The following is a 17,307-nucleotide window of genomic DNA, read 5'->3' as shown; positions in this document are numbered from 1 at the left end:
TGGGAGGCTCTAAGATACTCTCAGAGGAAGTAGAATGCTTTCACCTCCTCCTTTTGGGGAGAAGAAGAACATGAACTTCGGGGCTGGAGAAGGAAAGGAGTTCACATAGAGTGTGCCCCCTTCTCTGCATTTTGCACCCATCGAATCTTCTAATCCTTGCACAGGCACTGTTTGGCAGGAGCCGTTATTATCCCCATCTTATGGACGAAGCAGCAGAAGCTTGGTGAGGTGAGAGACCGTGTGATATGTGGCGAGGGTGGGAGATTTGACCATGGGATCCTCTTCCTTGAGTGATTTTGGGAAGGGGCAGGGAAGAGGTGTCTGTCCTTCCTTGAGGACACTTGTCCCACCCACAGGATGGGTGGAGCCTATAGAACAGTCATAAGGTTAAGAAATAAAAGCTGAGTTCAAAAAGTTTTCATGCTATTAAAAACACAACAGCCTTATTTTGCAATTCTATATCTCTGGTTACAAAATGATTACCTAAAATTAGTTAATATTAACCTTTTGGAGATAATATTATCATATTTAAATTACTTTGCAATTATCCAATTAAGTTCACTTCTAAATGGTACCTCTAATTAGCCAGGGTGATAAGTTGACCAGATAACACTGAGATCTTTGAAATCTTAGGTAGCAGTGTCCATAGTGACAGCCAAAGTCCCCACAAAGGTGGCAGCTGCTGTCCCCACAAAGGGAAAACAGTACGGAGAACCAGACAGCCTTCCTCAGGCTCCTGGAGGAAAAACTTCATTGGGTGCAGCGGCTCACGCCTGTAATCCCAGCACTTTGGGAGGGTGAGACAGGCAGATCACCTGAGGTCAGGAGTTCGAGACCAGCCTGGATAACGTGGTGAAACCCTGTATCTACTAAAAATACAAAAATTAGCTGGGTGTGGTGGCGGGCACCTGTAATCTCAGCTACTTGGGAGGCTGAGGCAGGATAATTGCTTGAACCTGGGAGGCAGAGGTTGTAGTGAGCCAAGATCTTGCCATTGCACTCCAGCCTGGGCGACAAGAGCAAAACTCCATCTCAACCAACAATAACAACAAACAACAACAACAACAACAACAACAAAACCTTCACCACCTAACAAAAGACCACAAATTATGCCATCAATATTTAAGAAGATTCATTAATTGTGCAATTCTACAGAGCAGTTAACACTAGTGTCATGTGGAGTATTAAAGACAGAAAACTGGAGAATCTTATCTCCTGACCTCAGTGAGTTCAAAGTCTAACAAGGAAGATAAGAAGGCAAATAACAATTATAAGTGCTATAACTTATATGACACTAATATCCCATGGGTAGGAGGAAGAATTGATAAGACTGAAATACAGAAGGCATTGCTGATAAATAAATAAATACATAAAAATAAGTTATCCTGATGTGTGAGCTGGAAAACCAAATTTCCACCATGTATGTAATTAGGGTTCAATCAAGGATGCTTGACAAAAATTCAATTTAAAAAATAACTATCGAGGCTGGGTGCAGTCACTCACAGCTTTAATCCCAGCACTCTGTGAGGCAGAGACAAGAGGATTGCTTGAGCCCAGGAGTTCAAGATCAGCCTGAGCAATACACCAAGACCTCCATTTCTACAAAAACTTTAAAAAAAATATTGGCTGGGGCTGGCTGGGTGTGGTGGCTCACACCTGTAATCCCAGCACTTTGGGAGGCCGAGACAGGCAGATCATGAGGTCAGGAGATTGAGAACATCCTGGCTAACATGGTGAAACTCTATCTCTACTAAAACTACACAAAATTAGCCGGGTGTGGTGGCGGGCACCTGTAGTCCCAGCTACTTAGGAGATTGAGGCAGGAGAATGGCATGAACCCGGGAGGCGGAGTACCACTGCACTGCAGCCTGGGCGACAGAGTGACTCTGTCTCAAAAAAAAAAAAAGAAAAAAAAAATTAGCTGGGTCTGGTGTGGTGGCTCATGCCTGTAGTCCCAGCACTTTGGGAGGCAGAAGTGGACAGATCACTTGAGGCCAGGAGTTTGAGACCAGCCTGGCCAACATGGTGAAACCCCGCCTCTTTAAAAAATGCAAAAATTAACCAGGCGTGGTAGTATGCACCTATAGTCCCAGCTACTTGGGAGACTGAGTCAGAGAATTGCTTGAACCTGGGAGGTGGAGGATGCAGTCAGACAAGATCATGCCATTGCACTCCAGCCTGGGCAACAGAGTGAGACCGTCTCAAAAAAAAAAAAAAAAAAAAAAAATTAGCTGGGTATGGTGACACATGCCTGTAGTCCCTGCTACTTGGGAGGCGGAGGTGGGAGGATTGTTTGAGCCCAGGAGTTTGAGGCTGCAGTGAGCTGTGATCACACCACTGCACTCCACGTTTGCTCTGGGCAACAGAGCAAAACCCTATCTCAAAACGAAACAAAACAAAACAGAAAACCAAACTATCAGGTCCTGATATTTCTACCTCCTAAATAATCTTTCAGATTGGTCCACTCTCCTCCAGCCACCAGCCACTGTCATTATTTTTAACCTCCGGGAACAGGCCTGTGAGGCTCCCTACCTCTAGTCTCCTCCAATCCACCTTTGCTGCTACTAGGTGACCTGGCTAAAATTGGAACCTGATCATGTCATTTTCCTGTTGAAATCCAGATTAGCATAGTGCCTTTCAGAGAACAGATGTTTAACAAATATTTATGGAATGAATAAGTGAACAAAGGCATGGCATGTGGCTTCATTGTGCTATACAGGCAGGGCATTCATGTGCTAGGGCTGCCATAGCAAAGTACTGCTGGGTCCTGGGTCCTCTGAGGTTTTGAGGGGAGGATCCTTCCTTGCCTCTTCCAGTTTCTTGTGGCTGCCACTCGACTTGGAGCCATGTCCCTTGACTTGCTTATCACTCCAACCTTTGTCTCCATCTTCACATAACATCCCCTGCTGCCCCCTGTTCTCTGTGTCCAGATTTTCCTCTTCCTGTAAGGACACCAGACACTGCGTTAGGGCCCACCCTAATGAACTCATCTTAACTTGGTTGTTTCTACAAAGACCCTATTTCCAAATGAAGTCACATTCAAAGGTACCAGGGATTAGGACTTTAATGTGTCTTTCTGAGATTAATGTTAAACCAATTGTCATCAAGCAACATACTTTTGAAATGGGAACAGAAAAGGCTAGAAGTGAATTTATTTTTACAGCCAAGTTCTTATCATTTCTCTTGTACTCTCTATGACTTGCTTTTTTTTAAAGCTTGCTGTCACCTTTAAATGGTACTAAAATGGAAGTACATTAAACTGCTATTAGGGCACAGAAGACGTGGCAATTAACTGCAGTAAGACACGAGAAGCCTTCAAAGAATCCTACTTCTCACACCCAAGCTGGAGGGCAGTGGCATGATCATAGCACACTGCAGCCTCAAACTCCTGGACTCAAGTGACCCTTCTGCCTCAGCCTCCTGAGTAGCTGGGACTACAGGCATGTGCCACCACACCGAGCTAATTTCAAAAAATTTATTTTTTAGAGACGGGAGTCTCACTGTGTTGCCCAGGCTAGTTTCAAACTCCTGGGCTCAAGCGATCCTCCCAGCACTGGGATTCCAGGGGTGAGGCACCACGCCTGGCCCTTCTCTTGATTTTTCTTTTTTTTTTTTTTTTTTTTTTTTTTTTTTTGAGACGGAGTCTCGCTCTGTCGCCCAGACTGGAGTGCAGTGGCCGGATCTCAGCTCACTGCAAGCTCCGCCTCCCGGGTTCACGCCATTCTCCTGCCTCAGCCTCCCGAGTAGCTGGGACTACAGGCGCCCGCCACCTCGCCCGGCTAGTTTTTTGTATTTTTTTAGTAGAGACGGGGTTTCACGGTGTTAGCCAGGATGGTCTCGATCTCCTGACCTCGTGATCCGCCCGTCTCGGCCTCCCAAAGTGCTGGGATTACAGGCTTGAGCCACCGCGCCCGGCCCTTCTCTTGATTTTTCAAAACGTGTGTAGATGAACCCTACAGGTTAGCTCACGTATATTTCTTCATTTATTTTAATTTTTAATTTTTGTGGGCACATAGTAGGTGTGTATATTTATGGGGTACATGAGACGTTTTGATAGGGCATGCAATGTGAAATAAGCACATCATAGTGAATGGTGTATCCGTCCCAAGCATTTATCATGTGAATTACAAACAATCCGATTATACCCTTTTATTTTAAGATGTACAGTTAAGTCATTTCATGTATGTTAGTTGGTTGCTTTCATAGGGTGGCTGAAATAACTTAACTGTACATCTTAAAATAAAAGGGTATAATTGGATTGTTTGTAATTGCATGCCCTATCAAAACATCACACATGTGATCACCGCAGTGTGCTATGATCATGCCACTGCCCTTCAGCTTGGGTGTGAGTGTGAGAACCCATCTCTACAAAAATAAAAACAAAATGACATTTAAAAGTAATAAAAATAAATCAATAAATAATCAAGAATTCATCATTCCAACGACTGAGGTTGCTATCAGTTGCTCAAAGATGGTCTCCAAGTACAGAATTGAAGCCATCAGGACAGCAGCCAGGACCCCAGGACCCCATTTGGCTGTGCGAGGGTACGTCCTAGGATTTCATCTACCAGCCTTAGTCTTCAGGAGGAATCTGTCACATGAGCAATGGAAAGATAATTACTTTGGTTTAAATAGGGCATTGAGTCTACAACAAGAATCATGAAGACATTCACCCCTGTGGTCCAGGTGCCCTCGTCCTGGAAATATGTCTGTCTAGGCCTGGGTTCCCCCAGAAGTAGGATTCAAGCACAAGAAGTTTATTTGGGAGGTTGTAATGGTTAATTTTACATGTCAACTTGCCTGGGCTAAGGGATTCTCCAGAGAGCTGCTAAAACAGTATGTCTGGATGTGTCTGTGAGGAAGTTTCCAGAAAAGATTGGCATTTGGATCAGTGGACTGAGAAAGGCAGACCCACCCTCCCCAATGTGGGTGGGCATCATGGAACAAAAAATGAGCTGGGACATCTGTTTCTCCTGCCTTCGGACATCAGAGCTCCTGGTTCCTGGGCCTTGAGACTTGGAGGGGGAGTTAGATCAGCGGCTTTTCCGGTTCTCCAGGTTGCAGACAGCAGATTGTGGGATCATAATCACGTGAGCCAATTCCCATCATAAATCTCCTCATGTATCTATCATCTATCTATCTATCTATCTATCTATCTATCTATCTATCTATCTATCTATCTATCTATCATATATTTACTTTTTAAATTTCTTTTTGTTGTTTATTGTTTTAATTTTTTCTTTTATTACTATATCTATGATCTATCTTTTTTCTTTTTGTTGTTGTTATTATTGTTGTTTTTAATTAATTAATTAATTTTTTGAGACAGAGTCTCATCTGTCACTCAGGCCAGAGTGCAATGGTGCGATCTTGGCTCACTGCAGTGAAGGGGTGGCCTGCCCCTCCACACCTGTGGGCGTTTCTCATCAGGTGGAACGAGAGACTTGAGAAAAGAAATGAGACACAGAGACAAAGTATAGAGAAAGAAAAAGTGGGCCCAGGGGACCCACGCTCAGCATACAGAGGACCCACGCCCTATGGGTCTCTGAGTTCCCTCAGTATTTATTGATCATTATCTTTACCATCTTAGAAAAAGGGAACTGGCAGGATAACAGGATTATCATAGGGAGAAGGTCAGCAGTAACACATGTGAATAAAGATCTCTGTGACATAAGTTTAAGGAAAAGTGCTGTGCCTTGATATGCATATGCAAACATCTCCATAAACCTTTTTAGTGCATAAAGAGCAGCTTGCGCTAGCAAGTCCCACCTTCAGCCCTAAGGCAGTTTTCTCCTTTCTCAGTAAACAGAACATACAATCGGGTTTTACACCAAAACACCGAGATGTTCCATTGCCCAGGGACGGGCAGGAGACAGATGCTTTTCTCTATCTCAACTGCCAAAAGGCCTTCTTTCTCTTATACTAATCCTCCTCTGCACAGACCCTTCACGAGTGTCAGGCTGGGGGACAATCAGGTCTTTCCCTTCCCACGAGGCCATATTTCAGACTATCACATGGGGAGAAACCTTGGACAATACCTAGCTTTCCTAGGCAGAGGTCCCTGTGACCTTTGGCAGTGTACCTGTCCCTGGGTACTTGAGATTAAAAGAATGGTGATGACTTTTAACCAGCATACCGCCTTCAGGCACTTGTTTAACAAAGCACACCCTGCACAGCCCGAAATCCTTTAAACCTTGAGTCACCACAGCACATGTCTCTTGCAAGGACAAGGTTGGGAGTAGGGTCACAGATTAACAGCATCTCAAATACAAACAAAATGGAGTCTCTTATGTCTACTTCTTTCTATATAGACGCAGTAACAGTCTGATCTTTCTTTTCCCCACACTGCAGCCTCTGCCTCCTGGGTTCAAGCAATTCTCCTGCCTCAGCCTCCCAAGTAGCTGGGATTACAGGGGCGCACAGCCACACTCAACTAATTTTTTTATTTTTAGTAGAGAAGGGATTTCCTATGTAGACCAGGATGGTCTTGAACTCCTGGTCTCAAGTGATCCACCTGACTCGGCCTCCCAAAGTACTGGGATTACAGGTGTGAGCCAATGTGCCCGGCCCTGTTTTTTTTTTTTTCTTTCTTTTCTTTTTTTATTATTATAATATCCATCTATCTATTCATCTATGTGTCTGTCTGCGTATCTATGCATCTATCTATCTATCTGTGTCTTTTGATCTATCTGTCTCCTGTTGATCCTGTCTCTCTGGAGAAACCTAAGATTTGAACCTAGGAAATAATAGCAGGGGAATGGGGACGTAAGACAAGGGAGGAGAGAAGATGTTAACAATATATTCTCAAGCCTATCACCATCATGAGCAACTGAAACTCAGTCTGGCTGGGGGTCTCCTGGAGCTGGTGGGAACACGCCTCAGAGTTATCTTCAGGAGTCGGGGTATTGATTCACCAATTCTTCTCAGTCACAGTTGAGAGTTTCTCCTGGCAGATGCTAACTTCCAGGCACTTCCATCCTGTCCCACATATGCAGAGGGAGGCAGAGCCACAGGTGCCTGCATGGCAGGTTTGTGGGTTAGGGCGAGCACTGACAGTGTCTGCTACAGTCCTCAAAAGATGACTCAGCCCAGGCTAAAGCATGCATGCAAGAAGATGTTCAAAGTTGTGTTGACTAGAATAGCAAAACCAAACACATAAGAAACAGATGACTAAAAACCACATGTGTCCAGCAAGATGGGAATGATTTAGCAATGTCCAGTCAGTCAAAGGAGGCTCTGCCACCACTGTGTCAATTTCAAAGCCCATTAGCAACATGGAAAAGCCTTCCTGTCTAATGCTAAGCAGGAAATGCTTATGAACTAATCACAGACACTACAGTTGTGCCTGGGAAAACACCTGTCTTCAAGGGAACAAGGTGTATGAAGGAACCCTGAAGAAATAAAAATGTGTTGGGGTAATGGAACCATGAGAATTCTTTTGCTATGTCCTCTTTACGATCTAAGGGAGAACCAAGATTAAATATGATTGATAAAGCTGCCAATTCCTACAGAGAAATATACTCCCCTTCTCCTGCCAGGGCTTCCTGGATTCCGTCCCAAATAGACTCCTTGAGGCCAAGCATGATGGCTCACACCTGTAATCCCAGCACTTTGGGGGACTGAGGCAGGCAGATCATTTGAGGCCAGGAGTTCAAGACCGGCCTAGTTAACATGGTGAAACTCCATCTCTACTAAAAATACAAAAATTAGCCGGACGTGGTGGCGTGTGCCTGTAATCCCAGCTACTCAGGAGGTTGAGGCAGGATAATTGCTTGAACCCAGGAGATGGAGGCTGTAATGAGCCAAGTTGGTGACACTGCAATCCAGTCTGGGTGACAGAGTGAGACTCTGTCTCAAAAACAAACAAACAAACAAAACCCAAAAACAACACTGCAATCCAGCCTGGGTGACAGAGTGAGACTGTCTCAAAAACAAACAAACAAACAAAACCCAAAAACAAATGCACTGCTTGCTCTTAATCTTGGTCCCAGTTGGCTTCTGAGGGAACCAAAGTAAGATGGGACTGTTCCCCAGATTGGAATGTCTGGGCCGCAAGGCATAATTATCTTTATGGTTCTTTTGATGGACTCAATGCCTTATTTTTATTTTTTTATTTTTTGACATGGAGTTTTGCTCTTGTTGCCCACACTGGAGTGCAATGGTGCGATCTTGGTTTACTGCAACCTCCACCTCCCAGTTCAAGCAATTCTCCTGCCTCAGCCTTCCAAGTAGCTGGGATTACAGGCGTCCGCCACCATGCCTGGCTAATTTTGTATTTTTAGTAGAGATGGGGTTTCTCCACGTTGGTCAGGCTGAGTCTCAAACTCCTGATCTCAGGTGATCCGCCCGCCTTGGCCTCCCAAAGTGCTGGGATTACAGGCGTGAGCCACCGCGCCCAGCCTCAATGCCTTATTTAAACCAAACTTGCTGTCTTTCTGTTTTCATGTTGTTGATCCCACTTGGAGGCTCAGGCAGCTGGATCAGATCATTGGAAATATGCTCACAGGGTCCAGCCATGTCCTGACTACTTTCAGTGGAGCTTCATGCGCACACAGAGGTTAAGGGACATTGAGAGCTGACATCAACAAGAACACTTGCCCGGGAGCCTGCAATTTATCAGAATGTAAAGAATGTGAACATGGAATTTAGCCTGCAGATTTGCATTTGTTATCAAAGGTCCCCAAGCAAGTTCCATTAGGGACATAAATTAAGCCTTTACCCTTTACATTATCACTGCGTGTGACTTTCCACATAGTTTTCGAAGGAAAGTTATTAGAAGGTTGACCTCTAGAGATAACAGGCCTGTTCTGCTCAGCCTGTGTTCCAGCCTGACTCAGCAATAATCCTGCCTCCCATCCCGGGCTCTAGCTCTTCACCATTATCTGTCTGGCAGGTCACTCCAGAAGGATTGCGTGGTTTCTAGGAAAACGACAGAGGCAAAAGACAGAGGAAAACGACAGAGGTCCCAGGGTAATCTCCAGGGACCTGGGAGATGGGGCCAGGTTGGCAAATGTTCCTTGAGTCTTATTATGAGCCAGACATGCAATAGACAGAGATTAAGAGATGTCCTTTCTCTAAGAAATTCACAGAGTAGCCGGGCGCGGTGGCTCACGCCTGTAATCCCAGCACTTTGGGAGGCCGAGGCAGGCGGATCACAAGGTCAGGAGATCGAGACCACGGTGAAACCCCGTCTCTACTAAAAATACAAAAAATTAGCCGGGCGCGGTTGTGGGCGCCTGTAGTCCCAGCTACTCGGGAGGCTGAGGCAGGAGAATGGCGTGAACCCGGGAGGCGGAGCTTGCAGTGAGCCGAGATCGCGCCACTGCACTCCAGCCTGGGCGACAGAGCGAGACTCCATCTCAAAAAAAAAAAAAAAAAAAAAGAAATTCACAGAGTAAAACAACCCAAATGTCTATCAACTGATGATAGATAAAATGTGGTTTATCCATAGGATGGGATATAATTCAGCCATAAAAGGAGTGAAGTACATGCTACAATGTGGATGAACCTTGAAAACATGATGCTAAGTGCAAGTAGCCAAACACAAAAGTCCACGTATTGTATGACTCTATTTAGGTGAAACGTCCAGAATAGGCAAATCCATAGAGTCAGAAAATAGATTAGAGATACAAAAACTAGCCAGGCGTGGTGGCACGCACCTGTAATCTCAGCTACTTGGGAGGCTGAGGCTCGAGAATCACTTGAATCCAGGAGGTGGAGGTTGCAGTGAACCGAGATCGAGCCACTGCACTCCAACCTGGATGACAGAGCAAGACTCTGCCTCAAAAAAAAAAAAAAAAGATTAGAGGTTAGAAGTAGTCAGGGGATAGAGGAGGGACAATGGGGAGAAAGAAATAGTGACTTATGTCAGAGCCGGTTAACAACTTAAAGCCAAATATTAGACAACTGCATTCTCTAACATCTCTGGCTGGAGGAATGATATACCTGACACCTTTTCTGAACACTCCAGGGTCTCCCCACATTGTAAGGCTCCCTCTGTAACCTCAGATTACTAATTTCTTATGCAGACCACAACTCTGGGCTTTTTTTTTTTTCTTTTTTTTCCTTTTTTTGACAAAGTGTCATTCTGTCACCCAGGTTGGAGTTCAGTGGCGTGATCTCGGCTCACTGCAACCTCCACCTCCCAGGTTCAAGCGATTCTCCTGCCTCAGCCTCCCTAGTAGCTGGGATCACAGGCACATGCAACCATGCCTAGTTAATTTTTTGTATTTTTAGTAGAGATGGGATTTCGCCATGTTGGCCAGGCTGGTCTTGAACTCCTGACCTCAGGGTGATCCACCTGTCTTGGCCTCCCAGGGTGTTGGGATTATAGGTGTGAGTCATCTCACCCAGCTCTTGTATAAAATGTGTTTTTTTTTTTTTTTTTTTTTTTTGGCTGTTGTTGTTGTTTTGTTTTTGTTTTGTTTTTTTCAGATGGAGTTTCACTCTTGTTGCCCAGGCTGGAGTGCAATGGCGTGATCTCAGCTCACTGCAACCTCCGCCTCCCAGGTTCAAACAATTCTCCTGCCTCAGCTGCCCAAGTAGTTGGCATTACAGGCATGCACAACCATGCCAAACTAATTTTTTGTGTTTTGAGTAGAGACCAGTTTTCACCATGTTGGCCAGGCTGGTTTTGAACTCCTGAGCTCAAGTGATCCGTCCGCCTCGGCCTCCCAAAGTGCTGGGATCGCAGGCGTGAGCCACTGCGCCCAGCCTCTTATGTGATTTTTATGAGCTACATTATACACATACAAATAAATTTTAGATATGTTTTCATGCAAATGGGATTGAACTATATACAATATCTCATACTTTGCTTTTAATATTAACAAAAATCTCTCCAGGTGCAGTGGCTCATGCCTGTAATCCTAGCACTTTGGGAGGCCGAGGTGGGTGGATTACCTTAGTTCAGGAGTTCAAGGCTATCCTGGGCAACTTGGTGAAACCCCATCTCTACTAAAATACAAAAAATTAGCAGGGGTTGGTGGTGCGCATCTGTCATCCCAGCTACCCGGGAGGCTGAGGCACGAGAATTGCTTGAACCCAGGAGGCAGAGGTTGCAGTGAGCCGAGATTGCACTATTGTACTCCAGCCTGGGCAACAGAGCGAGATCTCTGTCTCAAAACAAACAAACAAACATCTTAGGGGTCCTTCCAAATTTGTAGAGGAAGAATTTGTTCATTTTGAAAGTGGTTATATATGATAGATCATGTTTTGTGAACCCATTTCCTATCAATGGACTTCTAGATTGCTTCTAATTTTTCCTGTTTATCAAATTCTGCCAAGAATAACCTTATTCACAGGACATTTCACACATGTATGAATTTACCTGTTGGTATAATTCCTCGATGTGCCACTGCTACATTATAGAGTTTGTGCTTTTAAATTTTTTCTAGATATTATCACATTGCCCACAATAGAGATGGTACCAATTTACCATCAGCAAGCAGAGAGAAAGCCTGTTTCCCCACATTGGGGGGGATGTGTTTGGAAATACTCTCAGAGGCCAGACCATACTAAGCCTTGTATACAAAGTTAAGAAATTTGAACTTGATCCGTGGAAACCCACGGGAGGGTGTAAGTACTGGATAAGGATGGTCAGTTCTGAGCTTTGAGTGAAAGCTGATTTTCGTGATGACATCCAATAAATTTTTTAGGGGATTTTTATTCTCCAGAAGGCATGCGTGATGAATAGTGTGATGAATCAGGGAGGGGACCAGATATCCATTAGTATTTCAGCCATGCTGGGGAGAGAATGGGTATCATTTGGGCACAGCTGCCACTCGGCACAATGGGCTTGGATATAAAAGCAACTTGGTTTCTTTACCATCTTCCTGCCTTCCTGCCATTCTCTAACCTTCCTGCCATTTTTCTTTTATCACACACTTTCCACATGCTGATGGCTTTGCACGAAACATACAGCCCTCAGGGTAATGACATAAAACCAATAGCAAGGACTTTTTATCCACCGCTAACAGTTGACTGAAAGATAACCAGACAGGTGATATAGCAACTTTATCTTTCCTGAGAAGACCATTTGACAAATTAATAGGCATTGGAGCAGGCGTTGAACAAAGAGCTGGGTGACGCAAAACTGTAGACACTGTCACGCTGAGCCTTTTGTTTCTTCAACAAAAGGTAGCTGCCGTTATTTGATGCACAGACAGAAGGGAAGACGGATGATGGGTGGATGTGAGGGCACTCGCATATGAAAGTCCCAAGAACGAGCTCCATCCAGAGGCCCCAGCAGTGGTTCAAGCATGAGTGCAGTGGGCTTGGTACTCCTGGTGCTTGCTTTGAGGCTTAGGGTCGCCACTGCTAAGCCAGAGGAGGGCAGCTTTTGCTCTAAGAGCCAGGTGGCCTTCAGAGATGCTTGCTATGAATTTGTGCCAATTGGACGCACCTTCCGTGATGCCCAGAGCTGGTGCGAGGGGCAAGGAGGCCATTTGGTCTTCATTCAGGATGAAGACACCCAGCGGTTTCTGCAGAAGCACATCTCCCAGGACAGGGAATGGTGGATTGGACTCATGTGGAACTTGGCACGGAATGGAACCATGGAAGGTAGGTGCCGTGATCGCTGTGTTTTATGAGAAACTTGTGCTTGCAATTCTTGCCATCACTTCTCACCTAAAGCAACATGGAACAAATTAATATGTCCTAATTCTTATGGTATGGATACCCTTGCCTCTGGTTGTGTTGTGGATTAAATAAAATAATTCATGTCTAATGCCGCCTAGCACAGAATCTGGCACATCACTGACGCTCTACAAATGCTCACTTCTTTGCCTGTTCCTAATTATAATACTCTGACTGCTTTGGTTCTTGCTAGAATAGTGCCAGGCACTATCCTGAGTGCTTCATGGTCACTATCATGTTGAATTCTTACAATAACAATGAGAAAAATTATTATGTCTCTACTTTTTTTTTTTTTTTTTTGGCAGAGTCTCTCTCTGTTTCCCAGGCTGGAGTGCAGTGGCGCAATCTCGGCTCACTGCAACCTCCGCCTCCCAGGTTCAAGTGATTCTTCTGCTTCAGCCTCCCAAGTATCTGGGATTACAGGCACATGCCACTATGCTTGGCTAATTTTTTGTATTTTTAATAGAGAAGGGGTTTCACCATGTTAGCCAGGATGGTCTCGATCTCCTGAGCTTGTGATCCACCTGCCTCAGCCTCCCAAAGTGCTGGGATTACAGGTGGGAGCCACTGCGCCTGGCCTTATGTCCCCATTTTACAGATGAGAAAACTGAGTCTCAGAAAATAATGACTAAGCTATTTTTTAGTGTCCCACCTGTCTTTCCTCACTTTCTGTGAGACTAAAGCAGACCAAGTGCTTAGCATAGTTCCATTAACAGTCTAATTTTAATGGTCCTGAAAGTCTTTGTCCTCCTTTATTCTCTGAAGGCTCCTTCCCCCACCCAGTGCAGTCAGGTGAGTCATTCTCTATGAATCTGCAGAGCCCTGTTCACAATTCCAAGGCAGTGCTTTTGGTGTGGCTTAAATGGCTTAGTTGTCTGTCTCCCGCCTATACCATCAGCCCTTCAAAGAAAGAACCATACTCTGGACATTTTTGTTTTCCCAGTACCTAGACACAATTGAGAATGGAAAAGGAGGCTGGGCGCAGTGGCTCACGCCTGTAATCCCAGCACTTTGGGAGGCCGAGGCAGGTGGATCACTTGAGGTTAGGAGTTCGAGACCAGACTGGCCAACATGGTGAAATCTCATCTCTACTAAACATACAAAAATTAGCTGGGCGTGGTAGCACACACTTGTGATCCCAGCTACTCAGGAGGCTGAGGCAGGAGAATCCCTTGAACCCAGGAGACAGAGGTTCCAGTGAGCCAAGATTGTGCCATTGCACTCCAGCCTGGAAAACACAGTGAGACACTATCTCAAAAAAAAAAAAAAAAAAAGAAAAAAAGAAAAAAAAAAAAAGAAAGAAAGAAAGAGAGAATGGACAAGAAAACATTTGCATTCAAGCCTCACATGCTCACATGGACCCCACGAGGTAAGCGTAGCTGCTCTCCTTTCACGGAGGAGGAAAATGAAGTCTGGAGAGAAAAGATGTGCTCAGTATGACACAGCTGGTGGCGCACAGTGGGGTCTCTACCAGTCAGAGCAATGCTAAGCCTGACTTTCCTACTGGGCACCTTGGTACCCAGAGGTTCTCTTTGCCCCTATATAAGCTACTGGGTTTGAGAAATGTGACATGGTACGTGCTGAACAGCCACAGAACAACGCCAGAGTGGATGGAAGTGTTTTAATAAATGAGCCACTGGGAAGCTCATTTAAGAAAACCCACAGCCAAGGGGATTTGAATTCTTAAGACGCCCCTGCAGGCAGTGTCTCCTGAATGGTTTTGTGAGGTGTAGATGCAACAGTTGCCGAGTTCTGTGTATTGAACATCCATTCACATCCAGCTAGAGGAGCTGTGCCTATTAAAACCTCTCAAGGGATACTGTGTGGTTATTGCAGAAAATGTAGTTCTAACTAGGCTGATAGGTAACAACCTCCAATATTTAATGTCGTTTAAGAAACAAGGGCCAGACACTGTGTGCAATCAGATGGCATTTGTGTAAATAGATTTCAGGCACTAGTAAATGCTGATGTGTGGATACAATTCAATTCAGCCTGGAACGATTTATGAGAAACATAACAATGATGGAGAAGCCCATAGGTTAGAGGGGGAAGATACTTTCATTTTATACCCTTTGTGCCATTTGGATTTTTAAAAACCATTTCATTTGCATGAATTTCTTTCAATAAATTAATAATTATATTTTTGAGTACCCATAATAAATTTTTGTTTTTTGAGACAGAGTCTCACTCTGTTTCCCAGGCTGGAGTGCAGTGGCACCATCTTGGCTCACTGCAACCTCTGCCTCCCAGGTTCAAGCGATTCCCCTGCCTCAGCCTCCCTAGTAGCTGGAATTATGGCTAATTTTTGTACTTTTAATAGAGACAGGGTTTTACCATGTTGGCCAGGCTGGTCTTGAACTCCTGGCTTCAAGTGATCCATCCACCTTGGCCTCCCAAAGTGCTGGGATTCCAGGTATGAGCCTCCACGCCCAACCCACAGTAAATTTTTATATTTAGTGTTTTCTAGCTCTCTGGTGTCCTCAGCATGGTTCTGTTTTACACACACACACACACACACACACACACACACACACACACACACACTCCTCTTCAAGAGTTACATCAGTATTTTCAAGGATCTGAAGAGGCCCAAAGTAACAATAACTGCTTATGTTTTAACTCAGCACTGCCCAGGTATACTTGGCTTATGAAGAAGATGATATGTTAAAACATCCCATGGCCCACTTCTGAACTGTATTATTATTATTATTTTGAGACAGGGTCTTGCTCTGTCTCCCAGGCTGGAGTATAGGGGCATGATCATGGCTCACTGTAGCCCCAACCTCAGCTCAAGCAGTCCTCCCAACTCAGCCTCCCGAGTAGCTAGGACCACAGGCACCATGCGTGACTGAAATTTTTTTTTTTTTTTTTGTAGAGACAAGGTCTCTCTAGGTTGCCCAGGCTGGTCTTAAACTCCTGGGTGCAAGCGATCCTCCCACCTCTGGGATGTTGGGATTACAGGCGTGAGCCACCGGGCCTGGCCCCTGGCTCTTCCTTAGACTGTGGTCAGGGCCAGGTGCGGTGGCTCATGCCTGTAATCCCAGAACTTTGGGAGGCCGAGGCGGATGGAGTTTGAGTTTAGGAGCTGGAGGCCAGCCTGGGAAACATGGCAAAATCCCTGTCTCTACCAGAAATACAAAAAAATCAGCCAGTCATAGTGGCTTGCACCTGTGGTCTCAGCTACTCAGGAGGCTAAGTTGGGAGGATCACTTGAGCCTGGGAGGCGGAAGTTGCAGTGAGCTGAAATGCACCACTGCGCTCCAACCTGGGTGACAGAGCAAGACCCCATCTCAAAATAAGTAAATTATCAATTATGGTTAGACGGAGCTGGCAGCCTCATTTATTTAATCAAAACACCTTCTGCAAGCTCTCCAATTTGGTGTTCCAGTTCTTCTATTGAGTGTTTGAAGATGACAGTGAGGAAGAGACTTTTACTGCTCCTGGAGAGAGATCTCCAGCCCGTCAACATTAACTGCTCACCTGCTGCACACCAGCGGCAGAGCAGGGGTGAGCCCTGCATTTGTATAAATGGAATGTGAAGACAGTTGCTGAGGCCTGGTGGTTGTGTTGTCCTTCCAGGACCGGGTATTTGGTTGGACACCTCCAATGTGACCTACAGCAACTGGCGCGGGGGGCAGGCCACCGCTGCCCCTGACACCTGCGGCCACATCGGGAGAGGCCCTTCCTCCGAGTGGGTGGCCTCGGACTGCGCCCAGACCTTCGCCTTCGTGTGCGAGTTCCGTGAGTGGCCCCTGCCCCGGAGTCCCCACCTCCCACCCTGTCTCCCTGCCCACCTGTGGGCCTCTCTCCGGGCTCCCCTATCCCTCCTGTTTCTGCCTCCATCTCTCTGACCCTCTCTTTCTCTTGCCCCCTCCTCTGTCTCAGTTTTCTCTGGGTCTTTCTTCCCCTTCTCTTTTTCTCCAACTCTTTCTGTTTCTCTCCCTTGGTCTCTGACTTTCTTCCTGCCTGTGTTCTCTCCATCTCCCTCTGGCTCTTCAGGGCCTGCCGGTGTCTGTCTCTGTCTCCCTGCTGAAGTGCTGACCTGTATGTGTTTTTCTGAGCTCACCTCTGTCTGCGGCTTTCTCTCCCTGTCTCTATGCATCTCTCTCTGGCCACGTGATGCTCCGTCGCCCATCCCTGCCGTCTCCCCATCCACCTGCCCGCCGTCCTGCCTGCCTACCTGTCATGTCTCTGTTTCTGTCTTTCCCACTCTCTTTTTTTTTTTTTTGAGATGGAGTCTTGCTCTGTCACCCAGGCTGGAGTGCAGTGGTGTGATCTTGGCTCACTGCAACCTCCGCTTCCTGGGTTCAAGTGATTCTCCTGCCTCAACCTCCCGAGTAGCTGGGATTACATTGCGAGCCAACGCCCCTGGATAATTTTTGTATTATTTTAGACCTCAAGTGATCTGCCTGTTTTGGCCTCCTAAAGTGCCAAGATTACAGTGGTGAGCCACGGAGCCTGGCTTGCATGAGGTTTAGTATTACAGTGGGGGCACAGAGAAGCTAACTAACTTGCTGAAGGTCACACAGCAGTGTGTGGCTGGGCTGGATCTGATCCCAGGGAACCTGGCTCAGCACAATGCTGCCAACGACCATATTCTGTTTCTTACCCCTGCCAAACAGCTCCTGAGTTCTTGCATCTCAGCCTAACCCTCGGGACTGTCCCCTTCCG

At 45.8% G+C, this 17,307-nt stretch overlaps 1 protein-coding gene across 4 annotated transcripts in view; it reads left to right on the top strand.

Annotated features, from left to right (window-relative positions):
- Positions 1-17,307, top strand: part of LOC717465 (polycystin-1-like protein 2) — a 126,784-nt gene that overhangs the window by 8,081 nt on the left and 101,396 nt on the right. For 3 of the 4 annotated variants that reach the window (XM_077986940.1, XM_015126689.3, XM_077986941.1), the window contains exons 1-2: positions 12,116-12,561; positions 16,216-16,377. In XM_077986940.1, the coding sequence (XP_077843066.1) occupies positions 12,261-12,561; positions 16,216-16,377 (463 nt within the window). In that variant the 5' untranslated portion in view covers positions 12,116-12,260. Of the gene's footprint in view, positions 1-164; positions 229-12,115; positions 12,562-16,215; positions 16,378-17,307 lie in introns of those variants that run through there. The other variant, XM_077986943.1, reaches the window with a different exon arrangement.

This window comes from Macaca mulatta, chromosome 20 (genome assembly GCF_049350105.2).
Source record: "Macaca mulatta isolate MMU2019108-1 chromosome 20, T2T-MMU8v2.0, whole genome shotgun sequence".
Classification (NCBI taxonomy): domain Eukaryota; kingdom Metazoa; phylum Chordata; class Mammalia; order Primates; family Cercopithecidae; genus Macaca; species Macaca mulatta.
This window is presented reverse-complemented; position numbering and strand designations above follow the sequence as displayed.